Here is a 19,789-nt window from a genome sequence, read left to right as displayed (position 1 = left end):
TGAGGGTGTGAGAGGGTGTGAGGGTGAGTGAGGGTGAGATGGTGTGAGGGTGAGATGGTGCAAGGGTTAGGTACAGACAAACACTCAGGATGGCTCCCCGAACCCATGGGTCCCTTACCTGCTCTGGACATGGCGCTTTGGGTGACTGCTCTGATCATCAATGGCAGTTGCTACAGATAACAGCTCCGTCCAAGCCTTCTGCTTCTGCTTTCGGGTGACTGCTGTGCCCTTTGATGGCGAGGGCAGAGGAGAGCAGCTCCGCCCGAGCCTCCCACTTCTATTGCTGCTTTCAGGTCCAAAGCATCATCACCGAAAGGAGCACATTAACAGCGTGCAGAAGCTATGGGCTACGCTGGGCCCCTGATATATGTCGCGCTGCAGCACCGGGCCTGAGTAAAACGGGTGTTGTGGTTATATCAAACAAATGTATGTTGACCAAAGCAGGGTCAAGCCTTCTGCTTATGCTGCTGCTTTCGGGTGACTGTTGTGCCCGTTGATGGTAGTGGCCGAGGAGAGCAGCTCTGCCCGAGCCTCATGCTTCCGTTGCTACATTCAGGGCCAAAGCACCATCGCAGAACGGAGCAGATGAACGGCGAGTAGCAGCTATTTGGGCTACACTGGGCCCCTGATGCATGTCACACTGCGTGACCTACCAGGCGGCAATGGGTGCCATGGCTGTAAATTCTTTTTAAATGATAAACGCAGGGGGCGCACTAAAATGGTGCCCCTGTATGTTTCACTTATGTGCATGGCAGCCGTGAAGCGGGCGCCCATGGTAAACAAGACGGAGGGGGAAGACGGAGGGGGAAGGCAGAGAAGGGGAAGGGGGAGGAGAAATGCGACACCGCGGGCAGGGGAGGGGGCGGAGCGGGGAGAGGAGTGCTACAGAGAGGGAAGTACTGGCTTTCGTACACTAGTGATCGAGACCCATACAAAAGGTACCCATGCAACGCACAAACCTAAATGAATACAAAACGAATGCTTCCAAATAGATGAATTGCATAATCCAAAAGAAAACTCATTCATGGTTTGAATCAATACATTTTCTGGTACGGTGTGCCTTTAATTAATGGAGTTAAACGAATTTACTGTGCAAAGCTATTACAAGCATATCAGTCCCAGGTCCTACTTCTAGAGCAGTTAACACCAAGGAACATGCCAAAAGTTAATTTCCCACAATTTCCAATAAGCACAAAATGCGTATATAAAAAGGAAGTAATATTCTTCAGTCGCCTACCCATATAATTCGGCCCAGGAGTGGTAAGCACACGAGGGGCCACTTAAAAGTTATCTTCATGAACCTCCACAAAAAAAAGGACCCTCGCAAATAGCAAGTTCCTTGGTATCAGCGTGACGAACCAAAATAATGAATTTTAAAGGTTGTGCTGGGAGAGAGAGAGTGGGGAGGAGAGTAGGAGGAGGAGGGGGGAGGAGAGTAGGAGGAGGAGGGGGGAGGAGAGTAGGGGAGGCACGGCGAAGTGAAGAGACAAGACGGAGGGAAGGCAGAGAAGGGGAGGGGGGAGGAGAAATGCGACACGGCGGGCAGGGAAGGGGGCGGAGCGGGGGTGTGGGAGGAGTGTGCCTGAGGGAAAATACGGCTGGGGGCATGTGCACGCGCTTTTAGGCTCAATGCGCATGCGCATTGAGCTTGAATTTCACGGGCACTGCAAGGAATCGCCACAATTCCTTGCAAGTTCGTTAAAGTCTGTTTAAGCCCCCATAGTCTCGCAAGCTCGATGCGCATGCGCATCGAATAGCGAGACCTAACGACAGGTATTCCCAGACATGGGTCTCGTAGCCCACTGTATCATAGGACTCACGCTGCACTTCACTTCACTGCTGAGGCATAACAATGCGAAACAAAGTCAGTGGTTGCTTATTTTCTGTTCAGAGGGGACGTTTCCTGACATTTCACATGAGTCTTTTTCTATTGGAGGAGGGCCTATAACATTGCATATGGTTGCATCTCATCTAGAATGACACTGATATAAACAATCGACTACAATGCAGCCCAGAGTAATTATCCCTGGTGAGAATGATTCATGCCTTTCACCCATCACTTTTCTGTTTTTCTCTGATGAACAGGGCAATAAATACATTCACTCCCATATCAGATCTATTAACCACCAGTTACTGGCGTGTTTTCTAGTCTGAATCTCGAGGCAAAAGTTCACATAGCAAAGGACTGTAATGAGATGTTCGTGCACCCCTCTAAAAATACATGCATGGATGTGCCAGGCCTCTCTGGGCTACTCTTTCCCACATTATTGTTGGATGCCTTGTTGTAGTTCAGTTTGTAAGAACATGATGTAACACATGAGTTAGGAGATCAGATTTACTCCACCGAAGATTGTTTTTAACAATGTTTCCTCATTTTATACACTGACATAGTTAAAAACATTGTTTACTTTAACACCTTAGATGCGGCGCAAATATCCCTCCCCAGTGCTGCGCTGTCCATTGGAACTAGTGCTGAATGGACGTCCAATGGTCGTGCGCAGCACTGGGGAGGTAGTGCTGCCGTCGGCCAACGCCCGACGCAGCACTTAAGAGGTTAAAGCTCTCAGAAGCGGTCGCTCCCCACGCTCCCAGCTTTCACCTGGTATCGTTGGCTACGCTCTTTACTGATCTGCTGCTCTCAAATCTGCTGGCTCCTATATAGCATAGCGCTGTAGCGCAATTAGCATTGTGGAATAATAGAAATATTTGTAGCGCTTTAAGGAGATTTTAGCACTGTGCTTTGATTCGCGCTTTTCCAGCTGTAGCGCTATTTGTGTTGCTTTATTGGAATTTGCATTGCCTGTTTCTTTACTCGATCATTGTCGCGCTTTCAAGACACATTGTCTCAGTCATTAATTAATCTCTGTGCCCCAGCCTATCTCTAGTTTCGTTATCGCTGCCATTTTAGTTGTTGTTGTGCCTCGGAGCCCGTCCTCTACTGTAGGAAAATGGTAGGGCCGATGTTGATCGAGAACTTTTTTTAGTATTGCCCGGCGCTAACCGCCTCTCATACCATACGAATCTTTCAAACAAAGAGGCAGGTGCTGGAGACTGGAAGGCAGGGAACAGAAGTTTTATTCAGACGGAGCAGAACACGTCAACTCCGACAACAGGGTATCTTCTCGAGGTGCTCTAACCGCATCTCTGAGGCATGGCCTCTTATACACCAGTTTATTGCTTTATTACATAAAACGCATCTTTGTCAATGCTTTGATGTACGGAAAGACATCCTCGGAATCCCCGCTTCTGGCCCGTTCCCACACACATTTACAGTAGAAGTCCCCACCCCGGTCACAACAGGTGATGATTGTCACGCAGCTGGGCATTCCGCCGATTCCCGGAATGCATGTGGTTGATCGGATCTCATGGGGTGGGTGCTTTGATCAGTTGGATCCTTTGATGGGGGGAGCTTCCTACTGTATAGGGCAATAAACAGCATCCGCAGGGCCAGGTGGCGGCCTGGGAACGGGCAGGACAATCGGGCACAGAGGAAAGGGGTTTTATCAAAGGGATACGGGATCATGAAAGGGATGGAGGGAGGTGTTGAGCTGGGAACAGGATGGGGTTTCGAGGCAGGGTTGCGCTGGAGAGGGTTTTAAGGCCCAAGCATGTGAGAGCGGGGGCTGTCAGTGCGCGGGTGATGCCTGCGAGGTTAGGAGAGAGAGCGAGAGAGAGAGAGAGAGAGACGCGCTGGCTATCGGCAGCGGGCAGAGAGGCCATGGCATTCAAAATGGCTGCCGCTTATGCGCACAAATTAGCCTAGAAAGGGACAAGATAGCGCTGATAATGTTGATGCTGCAAACTAGATTTTAACACTACAGCCCGCCCCGCCTCCCAGCTGACCCTCCCTCGCCCCTCCCCTTCCACTATCCACATATGACAGATGCTTTTGCGCGCAGCGTTCACGCGCAGCTATCGCGCCCAATGCGCGCCGAAGGTGCGCCATAGGTAAGCCCGTCCGCGCCTGGACCGTGCCAAGTGCCAGACCCCCTGGTCCCCGCAAAATCCACTCCACCCGCATAAAGTATTCCGCCGCTACTCTCCTTGCCCTTAACCCCGGTCGCACCCCACAATACTTCGTAACTACCCCAGGACACACCCACGGTCCTTTCTCCTGCCACTCCTGCAAGTTCGCCTGCATCAAGACCCATACCAAATCCTCCACCTCCAAACACAGCTCCGATTCTAACCACCTGAAATGGATCCTGCTGAACATCCGCTCAGTCCACAAACACGCCACCGAACTCTGGGACCTACTCGACACCACATCACCGGACGTTGCCTTCCTTACAGAAACATGGATGAACACCTCTTCAGCGCCCGACATCGCCATAGCCATCCCGGACGCCTACAAAATCATCAGAAAAGATCGCACAAACCAAACAGGAGGAGGCATCGCCATTGCCCATAAGAACACCATCCGAATCACGACCAGCTCTGACGACAACCTCGCAACCGCCGAACACCTTCACTTCCAGATCCACACCGACCCCAGAACCACACTTAGAGGCACCCTCATCTACAGACCACCAGGATCCCGATCACAATTTAACGAAGACATCACTGACTTCATCAGCCCACATGCCATCACCTCCGAAAACTACATTCTACTAGGAGACCTCAACTTCCACCTGGAAAAGAAAAATGACAGCAACACCACCACCCTTCTGGACAACCTGGCAAATCTCGGACTCAAACAATTTGTTGACACCCCAACCCACTTAGCCGGACACACGCTCGACCCCATCTTCACCTCCAGCAAACACATCTCCTTCGATCACACCACAGCCCTTCACTGGACGGACCACAGCTGCGTCCACTTCAGATACAAAAAGACCACAACTCACATCCCACCAAAACCCATTCCTCGAAGAAACTGGAACAAAATCACCACTGACCATCTCTTCACATCGCTTAACCAAAACCCCCCCGCCAGATCTTCGGACCCAAACCAAGCTGCCACTAATCTCACACAATGGATCACCCACAGCGCCGACAAATTAGCACCCTTTAAAAACCACCAGATCAAACAAGGAAACAAAAAGGCCCCTTGGTTCAACGAGGACCTTAAGAAATCCAAGAAGCTACGTCGTGCCCTCGAGAAAACATGGAGAAAAAACCCAACCACTGACAACCTGATCGCCTTCAAGGACGCCACCCGCAAACACCACCAATTGATCCGATCCACCAAGAAATCAGCTTTCAAGGACCTACTTGACAACAACACCCACAACAGCAAGGAACTATTCAACATCGTCAAAGAATTTACCAACCCCACCACCGGCACCAACGACATCACTCCCTCCCAGGACCTCTGCGACTCTCTATCCTCCTTCTTCCACAACAAAATTGCCGACATTCATAACAGCTTTTTAAACCTGTCCGAAGAACAACCCACTCCACCCACCTCCGAACCAAAACAACACCCTCACAACCTTTGCGCCTGGAACCCAACTGAAGACACCATCCGCCTGATGAACTCCATCCACTCGTGATCGCCAACTGACCCTTGTCCCCACCACATTTTCAACAAAGCAGACCTCATCATCGCACCCCATCTCCGCGATGTCATCAACTGCTCCTTCATCTCCGCTACCTTCCCAGAAAGCTGGAAGCATGCCGAACTCAGCGCCCTTCTGAAGAAAGCCACAGCGGACCCCTCTGAACTTAAGAACTACCGCCCCATCTCATTCCTCCCCTTCCCGGCCAAAGTCATCGAGAAAGCCGTCAATAGTCAGCTCGCCGCCTGCCTTGAATCCAACAACTCTCTTGACCCCTCACAGTCTGGCTTCCAAGCCAAACACAGCACCGAAACCGCCCTCATCGCCGCTACGGATGACATCCGAACGCTACTGGACAACGGAGAAACAGTTGCCCTCATCCTACTCGACCTCTCCGCTGCATTCGACACAGTCTGTCATAACACACTCATTAAACGCCTCAACAACGTCGGAGTACAAGGAAAAGCCTTGGACTGGATCATCTCGTTCCTCGCCGGAAGAACCCAGAGAGTCCGCCTCCCCCCTTTCAAATCAAATGCCACCGAAGTCATCTGCGGAGTACCACAAGGTTCATCACTCAGTCCCACCCTCTTCAACGTATACATGAGTCCCCTCGCAGCCATCGCGCGACAACACAACCTCAACATCATCTCCTACGCTGACGACACCCAGCTGATCCTCTCCCTCACCAAAGACCCTAACACCGCCAAAACCAACCTACACGAAGGAATGAAAGAAGTAGCCGAATGGATGAAGAACAGCCGTTTAAAACTGAACTTGGACAAAACGGAAGTCCTCATCTTAGGCTCATCCCCCTCTTCCTGGGACAACCCATGGTGGCCACCGGCCCTGGGAACCGCACCCACTCCTATGGACCATGCACGCAACCTGGGCTTCATCCTTGACTCCTCACTATCGCTGACCAGACAAGTCAACGCCGTCTCATCATCATGCTTCAACATCCTGCGCATACTTAAAAAAATCTTCCGCTGGATCCCCACCGAAAAAAGAAAGACAGTCACCCATGCACTAGTCACTAGCCAACTAGATTACGGAAACACCCTCTACGCTGGAACCACAGCCAAACTACAGAAAAAACTCCCAACGCATCCAAAACGCCTCAGCCAGACTTATACTGGACATCCCTCATCAAGAGCACATCTCCGGTCACCTGAAAGACCTCCACTGGCTCCCCGTCAACAAGAGAATAAAGTTTCGTCTCCTCACCCACGCACACATGGCCCTCTACGACCTAGGACCCGAATGCCTCAACAAACGACTATCCTTCTACACACCCACCCGCCAACTACGTTCATCCAATCAAGCCCTCGCCGCAATTCCACACATTAATAGATCCACCATGGGAGGAAGATCCTTTGCCTACTTAGCGGCTAAGACCTGGAACTCTCTCCCCACTCACCTCCGCCTTACACAGAACCACCTCTCTTTCAGAAAGCAGCTAAAAACCTGGCTATTCGACAAATAACGCATCCACCCTTCTTCCTCAAGCGCCTTGAGACCCTCCGGGTGAGTAGTGCGCTATACAAATTACTGAACTTGAACTTGACCAAATGCCTTCTATTTTGAAGATGTAAGTCTACATTTAACATGTTAATTGATCAACATATCATTACTTTCCCTGTTGGAAAGAACCTTCCTTTGCATAATTGAAAAAGAAAAACGTTACAACCGTATATTTGGCCTTTACCTGAAAATATACAGTTCCACACATAAACCTATTATTAAAAGCTAATATTGCAAAAACTAATTTTTCATTCCGCTTTCAGCTGTCTTCATTTTGGAAAGGAAATGTTGCTTTAATCTTTAGAATATGTTTTCCTAATTCATGCAGAATCTTAGAGCTTTTAATGAAAATGTGCTGAACAGTTTAATTTTTCAATAAACGGTGTTGTTTCTGCTTTCGTTCTTGAAAGTGTACTGCATCCCTGATTTACTTTTACTGGAAATGAAACTAATTCTCTCTATCATTAAATGTTTGCTGAAATTGTGCAGATTTATTGAAAATGTCCTTCTGAAATAATGTCAGATTTCTAATTGCTCTTTAGCACATGCTAAAGAAATGTTAAACACGTTGATAAAAATGCAGTTTCCTTCAAGGTTTGCTAAAAATTCTTGAGTATTATGCAAAAATATGAACAACCAAAGGGTGGGGTGCAGTAATCTTCACCCTGCGTGAATTATGCAGAAATATTAAATCCGAATTCTGCACGTAAAGAATTTGATTTAATTAAATCTCATTGCCTTGTCTAATAACCATGTATTTCTCACCATCTTCTCTCCCCCCACCCCTTCGCACAGCACTTTTGGAGAGTTGAAAACCGTGAGATTACCTAAGAAAGTGAGTGGTACTGGACCGCACCGTGGCTTTGGCTTTGTGGACTTTATCACCAAGCAGGATGCAAAGGTGAGGAGAGAGCCGTCACAGGGCAGAACAGTTGGGTAAAGAAACTGGCGTAAATGCATGAAATAGTGAAGGATCCTGCCGTTCATCCAATAACAAACTGTATCTTCCAAACCTAAGCAGTTGTTAGTGTCTCTGAGAGTTGTAGATGTATCAGGGTGAGCATTATTATCTCTGTATGGAAGGTTGATATCGTGTTTCTCTCCTCTCTCCAGTCTCACACTTTCTAACCACACTAAGGGTCTGATTTATAAGTTGGCTGAAAGGGTACTCCATCACAGCAGCAAAGGAGTACCCTTTCCGCCATCCTGATGGTCTGCCGGCCTCATTTCGAGGCGGGGAGGACCTTCAGTGTGTAGACGGCAGAGACTATTCTGGCTCGACCGATTGCACACACCTCCGACGGCCTGACTAAGGGCTGTATGAGATTTGTCTACTTGCAATATGTAGAGTGGGCGGACACATGGCCAGTTTTTCCTGCCTGTCACCTAACTGGAAAATGTAGCAGTAAAGTCAGTGAAAACTTGTAAATTACCCAGATGCCATGGGAGAATGCTCCCACGGTAAGGGGATCATTGTTTTATAATTTTTTTCTTTTTCAAAAAGAAAATCCCGCTCTGTCAAACTTTTAATGCATTTCCAGGAACCGTATTGACGGCGGTTCCTGGAAATGCAATAGGTGTCTGCAGGGGCAGAAGACATCTCTAAATATGTCGGGCAGAGTTACCCTCGACCATGGTGGGAGTAAAGTACTCTGCCATGGTGATGGTAATTACCCTGTTCACCGCTCTGATACCCTCATTGGGTCTAGTCCGCGCTATATAAAACTTTATATTTAAACAAATAAATAGGATATAAATTAGGTCCAAATTGTCATTTTGTTTTCAGGGTACCAAAGTTTCAGATCCACTTTGCATCCTCCAATGACCTATTTTAGACACCATAGATTCCTGGGGCAATATTTATTTTTTATTTCAAATTTTGCAAAGTATTAAATTATGTTGGCGTTCATCCATCCATGCTTTAATGCAATAAAAGCAAGAGAATGGGTTTTAACTAGGATTTTCTTCAATACTTTGCTTGGCTGTATTCTAGTGGTGCAATAATTTTAGCTCATTAAGTAAACCTACTGATTGTAATCAGTAGGTTTGTGCTGTGTGCATGTGGTCATCAGAGGAGCATAATGTCCTCGTTATTTCCCTAACCAAAGTTGGGTAGCTTCACCTGTACAGGCAGAAACATGAGGTGGTGCATCAGTGTTGGCTCACATGTCGCCGTTTCTTGAGCCTATGTTTCACCTGTGGAGGTCATATTGAAAATGGCTCTCAATTATTATTATTATTATTATTATTATTATATTTCTTATATAGCGCCAGAATCGACCCCCGAAGGGGTATCTCCGCGCTTGCCTTGGGAACCCGTCCTGGTTTTTCCCTGTGAGATAGCCCCTACAGGGCATCCCCAAGGTGAAAGCCAGGAGTCCCGCCACGGGGGGTCGTTGTGGAGATTAAGCAAGCTTAATGTCCAGAGTTGCAGAGTGTGAACCCATGATTAGGTCAGGCACCGAAGCGAGAATTATCGAGTCCGTGGACACTTGGGCTCAGACCCTGCCGCGTCGGGAATTGAACCCTGGTCCCGGGTCTGACCTCTGCTTCAGGGTCTGCCTGCTCTAACCAGTGAGCCACACTTCTCCACAATGCCACTCTGTCTTTTGCCTGCTCTAAATAGATCAGAATGGTATGACGCTTAGAATTAATTTTCACTGCGCATATACTCAACGCCTTTCTCATGTAGTTAATGTAGTTAATTGCTACCCTCCTCTTTTAAGTCAGAAGAAAGCTGGTTTGGACCACTGTTGACCCCATCAACCGATTCCAACCTGGAAAACAAAGCTGTTTCCAAACGGTCTACAATTGAGAGGTTGTTTCCTTTAAACCACAGCCCTGATTCAGACTGAGACAGCATGTTGCACCCTTGTATTCAATTGCCTCTCACAACATAAGAGAATAAACAAACCCATCTGCTTCTGCAGTTTTTTTAAAATTCAGTTTAACTTCCTCCTCACAGTCTGCAGTGCCCACAGAACTCGGTGATCAGCTGGCTGACGAGCAAGTCAATTTTCAGTCGTTAAGGGTTCTCCGAGCTGTTTCCTCTCCCATCCATAGCCCCAGGTATTGTCTGTATGTGCAACGAGGGGAGCAGAGAGTTACCACCTACCCTTACTCCTGCCTTTCCAGACGGTAGTCTCCGTCTAATTAGCAGCTGGAAAAGAGAGGGTTATGAAGGGCTCCTGGTCCCCTTCTGGTGCATGTGCTATCCAGCCCTGGTGCTCTGCATTGGACCGTTCGCTGCATCAAGTGGTGTCGCTATGTGTGCGCGTGAGCGAGAAGATAAAAGAGAGTGGAAATGAAGAGCTGGAGCATATGCTAGCCATGTGGAAATCTCGGAAGCACTGCTTCAAGCATCGAGACAACAGCCCCCCCTTCTAGCATCCCCTTTGTAGACTTGGCTTTCTTTTTGTGCTGCAGTATTTCACCCCATTGTGAGACTCTTTTTTTGATGTTTGGGGAAGTCTGTACTTATGTCTTCATTTTTTTATCCCACCAAAGACATGCCCGCCGAATATGTGGTCTTTTTACCACATGTTGGGTATTCTAGAGTTACACATGGTTTGTGGTTTCCACCTGTACGAACCTAGCAAAATGACTAAAATGAGGCATTTCCCTGAAAATGGAGTAGACGTTTTGTGCAAGAAAGTGTGTGTGTTTTCTTTTCTAAAAATGGCTTCATCAAGAGGTGTGCTGCGCTATAAATGTAATCTTCCCACATTTCAGAACAGAGTTGAAAAAGAAAAAAAAATCACCACAGTTTCTGCAGTTTTCAGAGTGGTGGTCATTTTCCCAATGTAAAGTGTTCTTCTTACTCGTTTGTGAGGTGAGGAGGTGTGAAACCTACAGGTGAATCCTGAAGGCTAGACATTTCAGAAAATTACTCAAAATTTTGAATTCCGCGATGGGCGATTTGTCAGGTTTTTTCGAAAAGAAACAAGTTGTTGAAATAAAAAAGCAGTTAAAGTAAGTGAATAAAAATAGAAATGAGTAACGACGTTTTTGCAACTGAAGGCTGGTCTAAAAAAGATATGCTACAATGCTTCCATCAGACTCTTCATTCACAGAGATGTATGGTGTTTGCCGGTTATCCAACAACATGCAATACCCTGACTCTTTAATCGTACTGTGGTTTCTAGTAAATGCAACAGGATTCGTTCACCAAAACGAGAAATGTCTACTGCTGAGGTTCTACTTGGCAAGAAGGAGAGCAAAAGACAATGCTAATTAAACACAAGTGTGTTTTATTTCTACAATATAGTCGGTCAGGACCAGGGAGGAAGGGCACTGACCTTGGATTGCTTCGAACCAATCTGTTCTTGCACCTTCTTGAAGGAAGCCCGAACTTCTTATTAAATCAGAAGAGAGCCTATCTGTAAGACTTCAGATTTCTTAAGAAACAATTGGACACCCGGCAAGAACAAAGCGTCAATGGCATGAAATAGAAGAGTATCCTTAACACACAGCAAATGGCTAACAATTGAATGTTATTGTTATTCTTTTGTGTAAAGTGAAAAGAGAGAAAAATGAGCCCTGGTGAGCATGAAGATCTATCATCCCACCTCTGAGGGTGGGTCCTCGCTCCAGAGCGAGGAGAGTGCCTCAATGTTCCACAGGACGAGCCACCATTCCACTGCGTCTGGGGTCCTAACACTGCCTCAGGTCATAAAAAAAGAAAAGGGAGTGGAACCATTGGAAAGGGGAAAAGTCTCCTATTTCCAATGGTACCACTCCTCATAAGTGAGTGCGCAAAGGCCCCGGCTCCCCAAACCTTCCCCCCAGGCAAGGGTAAAGGACTCCTAGATACAAGGAAAAAATGGTGGGCAGCTTTTTTTATTTTTTTTATTGCAGCTTTGCCTCTGGACATAACCCTGCTCATCTCCAGGCAAAATATCCAGCAACAGATACACCCCTGCAAATAATCTCCCTGTTCCAGTGGTGTCCCTTTCCAAATGACTCCTGCTTGTGGATTGCGGCTGGGCTGTGATTTACGAGCAGGAAGTCTACGCTAGGTCCAGTGCTTAATTTGTGCCAGTGCTTTCCGGTGCTTAGCACCGGCACTTACTTATCAGGGCTGGGTCTACACACATCTGCTGCACGTCACATATTGAAATTGATGATATTGAAATATTTACCTCACTACCGGACTCGACGCAGAGTATTGTTCTCGTCTCCCCAGGTGAAGAGTGTGCGGCTGTGAGACTGAGCCTGAGCCAAGAGGATATTCTAATGATATGTTGATGGCGGAAGTGTTGCCAGTGGGCGGATATTGGTTCTGCGGGGGTAGGGTCTTTGCGGTATCAGGCAGAGTGCACAGATTCTTCTTTTCGATTTCCATGCCTCAGCACCGCCACCAGGCCTAATCAGTTAATAAAGGCAATGCAGTTGCCCAGCCCACCACGAGTAACAGCTAGGAAGTACTACTAAGTAGCAGTAGCCATGCCATTGCCAATATGCCATACTTATTGCCAAATCAACTCTGCTTTTTTTGGAAGCATTGTGGCGTGACGGTCACTGTGGTGGTCGCTCCGGCGGCGGCTCCATAATTCGATGCTGTTAAAGCACTGCCTGGCCTAGTAGCTGCCGCTGGCCGCACACATATCAGGATAGGGCCTGCTCGGCCCCTGCCCTTGATGTAGCCTCCCCTGCTCAGAGTGGCTCGATCTTGTGCAGGCGGCTAAAAAACGGGCTTGTGACCCAATGACTATCTTTCCTGCCATTAAATTTCAATGTATTCTGGCAGCTAAGATATCAATCCAACAAAAGATATTAGCGGATTGTCCTTTAATTAAGGCTTTTCGAGTTAAGAAATCTGGCGAGCGGGAAAGGGGGGAACAAACCTTTAATCCTTTCAACCCCTCTTTGTCAGTGCTAAATTTGAGCCTAAATTAGGCGGCCGTGAGGTGGGGATAAAAGTAGACACAATACGGGTGTGGTTTTTTGCTTACCCAGGCAACTCATTAGATGGGACGCCATATTATCGGCATTTGATACAGATTCAGGTGAGGCAGTATACGCAATGCGGGAACCTCGATTGAATTGAAATGTGTGGTTGTGTATGTGGGAATTATTAATTTTCAGCGGAATGATTAATATGAGTTAAATTGTTGTTTAACAATAGATTAGTGTCGGCACATGTGGGGCATTTTTAATTGAGTTCTAATCTTTGGCAGGATAATGTTTTAAGGCTTGCAATCTTGATTGTATCTGGTGGAATCTCGACATACTGGGGCATGTGTTGTACATGTTTGGCTCATTATGAAGGAAATAAGCCTAGCTGCTTTATATAACATGCGGGTCAGGTACACATGATTGTGGCTATAAAAAGGTATCCTGGTTTTATTGTGCACCATTTAAAAAAAATCCCTAGTGTGTCATTATATAGCATGGTTGTCAGCAAAGTGCATTCACATTCCTCTACTTTGTATGAAAAGACATCCGTCCTGGAACGGTAAATTCGAACAGTTCAAATGCTAAATTTGAGCCGGTGGTAGGCAAGGGGAGTTTAAGTGATTTTCCCAGAATGACAGGATATTGAGCCGAAGCAGAGATTCGAACCTGAGTCCCCAGTTCCGGCCATTATGCTACTTCCTCTCCCCACTTTTATGGTTAGTAGTTGGTTCGGGTTTTAGGCCGCACTACCGGGAGAAATGGGCTGGGGCAAGCTGCCTCCTGACAAGAGTCCCGGCACTTATTATTTTACAAATTAACCACTGACTAGGTCACTAGGGAATAACTGTATTGAGGTGGAGCTCCAGTATTGGGGGAGGACCCCAGAATAGGGGCTGAATCACCCCTTGACCAAATTAATTGTGGGCCTTTTTTACTTCCCTAGAGGGCTGGTCAGCCACCCACCTGAAAGAGGCTCTTTCCCCCATTGCAGTGTAAAGGTTCCTTGGTCATGCAGATTTTGGAAGAGAAGGTTTATGATCTGAAATGGTGGCTGCTCAAACACAGTTGGTCAAATAGCATGCCCCTCTCCCTTCCCCATCCATGGCTGACAGTGGTGATATGTGTCACTGCTGGGTTGGGAATGTCATCTGGAGAAGGTGGAGATTAGGGGAATTGTGTCTCCGAGAGAAGCCAGGCTCCATATCAGTGTGTTGGAGTTGTGGGCCATCATGTTATGTTATGTTATTACAATTTATAACCCGCACAGATACTCATGAGTGTCCCGGCGCGGAGCCACAGGTATGAGAGAAAAGAGGGGACCGAAAGGAAGGAGGACAGGAAGCCAAATTAGACAAACAAGTGGGTCTTCAGTTTCCGTTTAAACAGTGCTGTGTCCTGAATGGAGCGAAGTTCAAGGGGAAGTGCATTTCTGGCCACGCTGGCCTTCACAGTAAAGGAGCTACCTCCAAGCCGCTGAAGCTTGTATCATTTGTCTGCCATTGAAGGCCTTCGTACAATCCATTAAATCATGGCTAGTGCAGAGTCTCACTGACAGCACGATCGCCACGTGGTACCGAAACTAGCAAGTCAGTATAGGGTCTGGGACCCTGACTGTCGGGGCCTTTAAAACTCCAAAACAGGTCCGGGATATTCAGGTTATGGTCCTGATGTATCAGGCTCAGTCCTGTCTTCTGGCACGGACTATTCTGAGGCTTCTTTGCCTCCTTGTCTCATGCATTTTGCTTTCCCATTGGCACATTCAAGCTCTGCAATGGAATCTGCTCATGTAATGGTCTCAGCACTGGGGTTGTCTCTTGAACAACATCCATACCTTGGACGAGGCGGGCCCGCTGGCACCTTCAATGGTGGCTGATAGATGCCAGCCTGACCTGCTGCAGACTGTTGTCTCTCCCTCCCCAAGCTCTCTTTGGTAAAAGATGCATCATCTCTGGACTGGGTTGGTCATCTGGATATGGATGTCAAGGACCTTTGGTCTCCGATAGCTTGTGATGAAAATCCGTGTCCTGAAGTTGTGAGCCATCTGGTTACATGTGAAGGCCTTTCTCCCTTCCATCAAAGAGAAGCTGGTCCAGTTTCAGACGGACAGCACAGCCACCATTTAGTACTGCAATAAGCAGGGTGGCGTGATGTCATCGTGATGTCATGGGTGCTGTGCCAGGAAGTGCTGAGGCTGTGGAGATGACTCAGCCATCAAAGGTTCTCACTGATGGACAAACATTTAGCTGTCTCTTTCAATGTTAGGGTGGATGAGCTCAGCAGATACCATGTGGCCGACCATAAATGGCCAGTGCACCTGGAGGTGGTATGAGACACCAGTGAGGACTGCTCTGGTTAGATCTTTTGCCTACCTCGACGACTGCTGTTGAAGGCAAGCTCACCACAGTCAGTCGTAAACTACTTCGAGACAATGATGAACACCTTGACATCAGTGAGATTCAGTATCCGAAAACCTAAGTCCCACTTAGGCAGTGATGAGTGCTCAAACGCAGTTGGTTCAGTGGTAGGCCCCCTCCCCTCCACACCCAGAGCCAAGGGTGGTGACTGGTGCTTCCCTGCTGAACTGAAGAGGTCATCTGGGGGAAATCCATTGATGCAGGGTGCTTGGACAAATGTGTGACCTGGTGTGGCACCCGCAAAACTGACCTCTTACAAGGAAAGGCATTGTATGTTGTCGTGTTTGTTTTATCTTTGATCAAGCAAGGCCTTGCAGTGGGCACTACTAAAGATAATCTGGTGGCCGTTTTGGCCTTTCTATATTTGCCGGACTAGCAGTCCTGGTTCAAATCACCTGCTGTGATTAAATGTATTAAATATTGTACACAAGTGTTCCTTCCCAAACCGTTTGTGTAGCCACAGTGAGACTTTATCTTGATCTTAACGTTTCAAATGTGTGAGCCCTTTGAGCAGATATGTTGCTACTCACGGTGTCGCCTGATCCTAAAGACAGTCTTCCTCACTGTGATTACGTTAGCTCGCCACATGAGTGAACTTCAGGCACTTTTGGTGCAGCCGGCCTACATCACTTGTTGCCTCAGATAGGTTGGTGCTGAGGACTCGGTGGCATTCTTACCAGAAGTCGTGACTCCCTTCTACGTTAGGCAACCAGTCACTTTACCAGCATGCTACGCTCTTACTCATTCCTCAAAAGAGATGAAGTTCTTTAGGCTACATACCAGAAAGGCTTTAAGCATTTGCATTGATCATGCCAAGGACAATCGAGTGGACTGTTAGATTTTATTTGTTTCTCTAGAGTTAAGAAAGGGAAGGCTGTGTTGAAGAGGATCTTGTTTAGGTGGGTAGTCGTGTGCATTAGGATCTGGTACGCACTGGCCAAGAACCAGCCTCTGGAATGTCTGAGAGCCCATTCCACCAGTAATAAGGCTGATACCACTGTGTTGGCAAGTGGAGTGCCTGTCTTGTACATCTGCCAGGTGGCGACGTATGCTTCAGTGCATACATTCACGAAGCACTACTGCTTTAAAAGCTAACTGAGACGGGAAGGACATTTCGCCTGCTCGGGTCTGCAATACTTTTTGGTCGAATCTCCTCCACAGTTCCTCCAGTTCGAGAGGTACTTTTTAGGTCGAGCAGACCTACTCTCAATGCGTGAGCATTGAGAGTGTCTGCTTCAGACCTTTTGTGGCCCGTATTTAGGAATGTGGACAGCTACCAGACGCGCGCTTTGTCGAGGTCAGATTTCACCTCGGGAGCGAGCGTCTGGTAGCTGCGCATGCGCGGTGCAAAGCCCTTGCTCACACACATACACAGGCAGCCCCCACCCCTCTGCATGCACGCACGCACACACACACAGGCGCGCGCATGCACACGCAGGCATACGGCACACATACAGGCACACTATCCCCTACCTCGCATTCTCTCTCAATCACACACAGTCACGCATGCGCACACACATTCCCTCGCGCACACACGCGCGCACACACTCCCCCCCCCCCCTCCCCCACCCCTCCCAGGCATACACACAGGCACGCACGCACTTCACATCAGCCCTGGGCCCCACTCACCAACTGCGCTCTTCCGGCGGGGCTCCTCACGGCGCGTCTCCTCATCTAAATCGGGGCTCCCTCAGGTCAGAGGAGCCCCGCAACAGGCGCCACACTCCTCCTTCTCCCCGGCCCCCTCCTGGGGACCCGGGCTACACCGGACGGCAGGGCGCTCCATGCGCCGGCAGCTCGCGGACCTCGGGAGGCGGGACTTCCGGTCGGCCGCGGCCGGCCGGCCAAGAGCTTCCGGGTCGCCGCGGGCAGCGCGGCGGCACTCTCGTTTCTTGTCTTTTCACACGAAAACATGTAGGGCGACATTCACTTATGTGCAACAATACAATACCCTCTGCGTCACATGGACGTCCCTTTTTAGCACCTCGTCAAAGGCAGTAAGCACTATATCAATATAATTTACAATTTCAAGATAGAGGAGTGCACTTGGCTGTTATTATTTTTACAGCTTGTCGCTGCATTTCACCCCCATGCCGTGCGGAGGGTTCAGTCCGTTCCTGGCAAACATCTTGTTTCTATCAGGCCCCTCGGCATTCCCGAGCGAGCAGCAATAATGAGCATTAAAAGTTCCAGGAACGCGCCCCTCCTGCAGCCCCGTCTACCGCTGTGGCGTCAGAGAAAAGCAGCACTGTGGAGAGATGGCGCAATGCCTCTGACAGGATGAATGTGTGACTGAGGGGGCCGCTCAGCACGGGGCCCAGGGAAGGAGCAGCGAGGCTCTTTAAACCTCAAACCTGCACCGCTTTAAAATCACTCTACAGAACGCATTACGTATATTCGTTTTTGTTGCATTTCTGAGAACAAACGTCACACATTTTTGTAAAGTCGTTGCGAGGACTATCAGCAAGACATGCCTCCTAACACACATGCTCCGTCCCGATTACTAAGTTTATCGTCCCACAACACACATTGCTCTCGAATTAATATCTTAAACTAAGAAACAAACTAATACGAGTGCACTGGAAACAGTGCTTCTTTTGACAAGCCTCCACATCTGTCTGGTGAGAGCCCCCTGCCTCCTCCCGTCCCAAGGCCTCGGGGAGGGCTTTTTGAGAGGGGGCTCTGTTCCTACCTTATGTGATGGAGCTCCGTGCAGGGACGCAGCAGCCCCTAGTCCGCGGAGAAGTCCCAGGAGCCTAGACTCGCTCTTCGGTGGTCCTTCGGGAAGTCTGGGAGCGTCTCGTCAGTGACGGCAGCTCAGCAGCACCTCAGGGGACTGCTGGACCCGGACTGTCCCTGCAGCTGAGCGCGGCGCCTGGATATCTGCACCGCAGCACTCTCTTCCAGCTGTCAGCAGGCGCAATAATAACCTTCTTTTCCAAGACTCACGCGCTGCCCTCCCCAGGTGAGCCGATCGGAGGCCGGCTTTTAAATACCTCCCTCCCCGAACACACCCACCTAGCCATGCCATTGGCATGAAACAAGAATCAGGAAATGATGTCAGCGAAGCCCCCCTCCCCCGGACACCCCCTTCCACGTCCCAAAGTGGCCCCAGGCAGCCGGGCTCTTTGTGCGCCTTGCTACTCTTTAACATAAAGTAAACTTTTTTTATCCTCTGAATGTCAAGGACTTTAAAACCCATTCAGGCAAATCTGCGTGACTATTGTCTGACCTGATCCAAGACCAATTAACATCAACCTTGATCACCCAAAACAATCCTCTAGTCTTCAATTACTAGCAGCTAGGCCTCCCCAATACATTGTAGAAAACTGTACATCCTTGCTTTCAGGCCAGCATACAATACATTACACATATCTGATGCTGGTGGGCTTTTTCCCGTTTGCTAACACACGCCAGCGTGACATTTCAGCACCATTACATTCAGACTTAAAAGCACATAAAGGCCATGATGTATGTCTAGGCATAGATTGCTGAGCGAAACATGCTTGCTGTAATCTTCTATATACTATAGTAAGAGCACTTCTTTAGTAACTTCATCTTTCCTTGGATCTGTATTGGATAAGAACTTGCACAGTGGACTCAAAATAAACTATAGGTCATCAACCTGTAACTAGTAAGTAACCTATGACCTGGACAGCTCCCGTCTTACTGGTCTTTCAGAGGCAAAGGTCTTTCGGTGCCTCCCTATGTTTGGGGAAGAATAGTGATGTCTTCACTGAAAGAGGCGTCATACAAAGTCCACACTATGGGAGCCACAAAGAAACTGACCTCTAATTATGGCTAAGTAAAATGAGGGAGGAGGGCGATTCAGGTGGGCTTTCCTAGACACACATCACTTGTCATAACTCTTTTGCTAATCTTGTGGGCAACAAGGGCTGCATGGGGGCTATCCTATCGCCATCACTCTATCTATCGCCATCACTCTATCGCCCTCCCTCTATCTATCGCCCTCCCTCTATCTATCGCCCTCACTCTATCTATCGCCCTCACTCTATCTATCGCCCTCACTCTATCTATCTTTATCTATCTATAGCATCACTCAGCACCACTACAGCATCACTCACGGGCACCACAACATCACTATGCGCTACCATAGCATCACTGAACGCCACAGCATCACTCGTCGCCACTACAACATCACTCAGTGCCAACAACAGCATCAATCTGTGCAACCATTCAACAACAACTGGTTCAAATATGTTCTCTCAATGTTTCAAGCTTTATTACAAATGTCACAAAAAGATGTTAATATTTCACTTCTGTTCTTGGATTTTCATAACAATAAAATACACTGAACATAATCTTCACAACAGTTATTTACAAAAGTTTAAGCTATTGCCATTACAAATTACAATAACTTTTATTTAAGTATTAATTATTTTAAAAACATAAAAGCCATTGTTATTTGTAATATCAATACATCTAAGTCAC

General features: G+C 48.1%; 1 protein-coding gene across 1 annotated transcript in view; it reads left to right on the top strand.

Annotated features, from left to right (window-relative positions):
- Nucleotides 1–19,789, top strand: part of RBM19 (RNA binding motif protein 19) — a 543,939-nt gene that overhangs the window by 351,652 nt on the left and 172,498 nt on the right. The window contains exon 22 of the mRNA XM_086943257.1: nt 7,821–7,926. Within this exon, the coding sequence (XP_086799383.1) occupies nt 7,821–7,926 (106 nt within the window). The remainder of the gene's footprint in view (nt 1–7,820; nt 7,927–19,789) is intronic.

This window comes from Lissotriton vulgaris, chromosome 11 (genome assembly GCF_964263255.1).
Source record: "Lissotriton vulgaris chromosome 11, aLisVul1.2, whole genome shotgun sequence".
Lineage (NCBI taxonomy): Eukaryota > Metazoa > Chordata > Amphibia > Caudata > Salamandridae > Lissotriton > Lissotriton vulgaris.
Note: the sequence above shows the minus strand (reverse complement) of the source record. Positions and strands in the feature narration are given on the sequence as shown.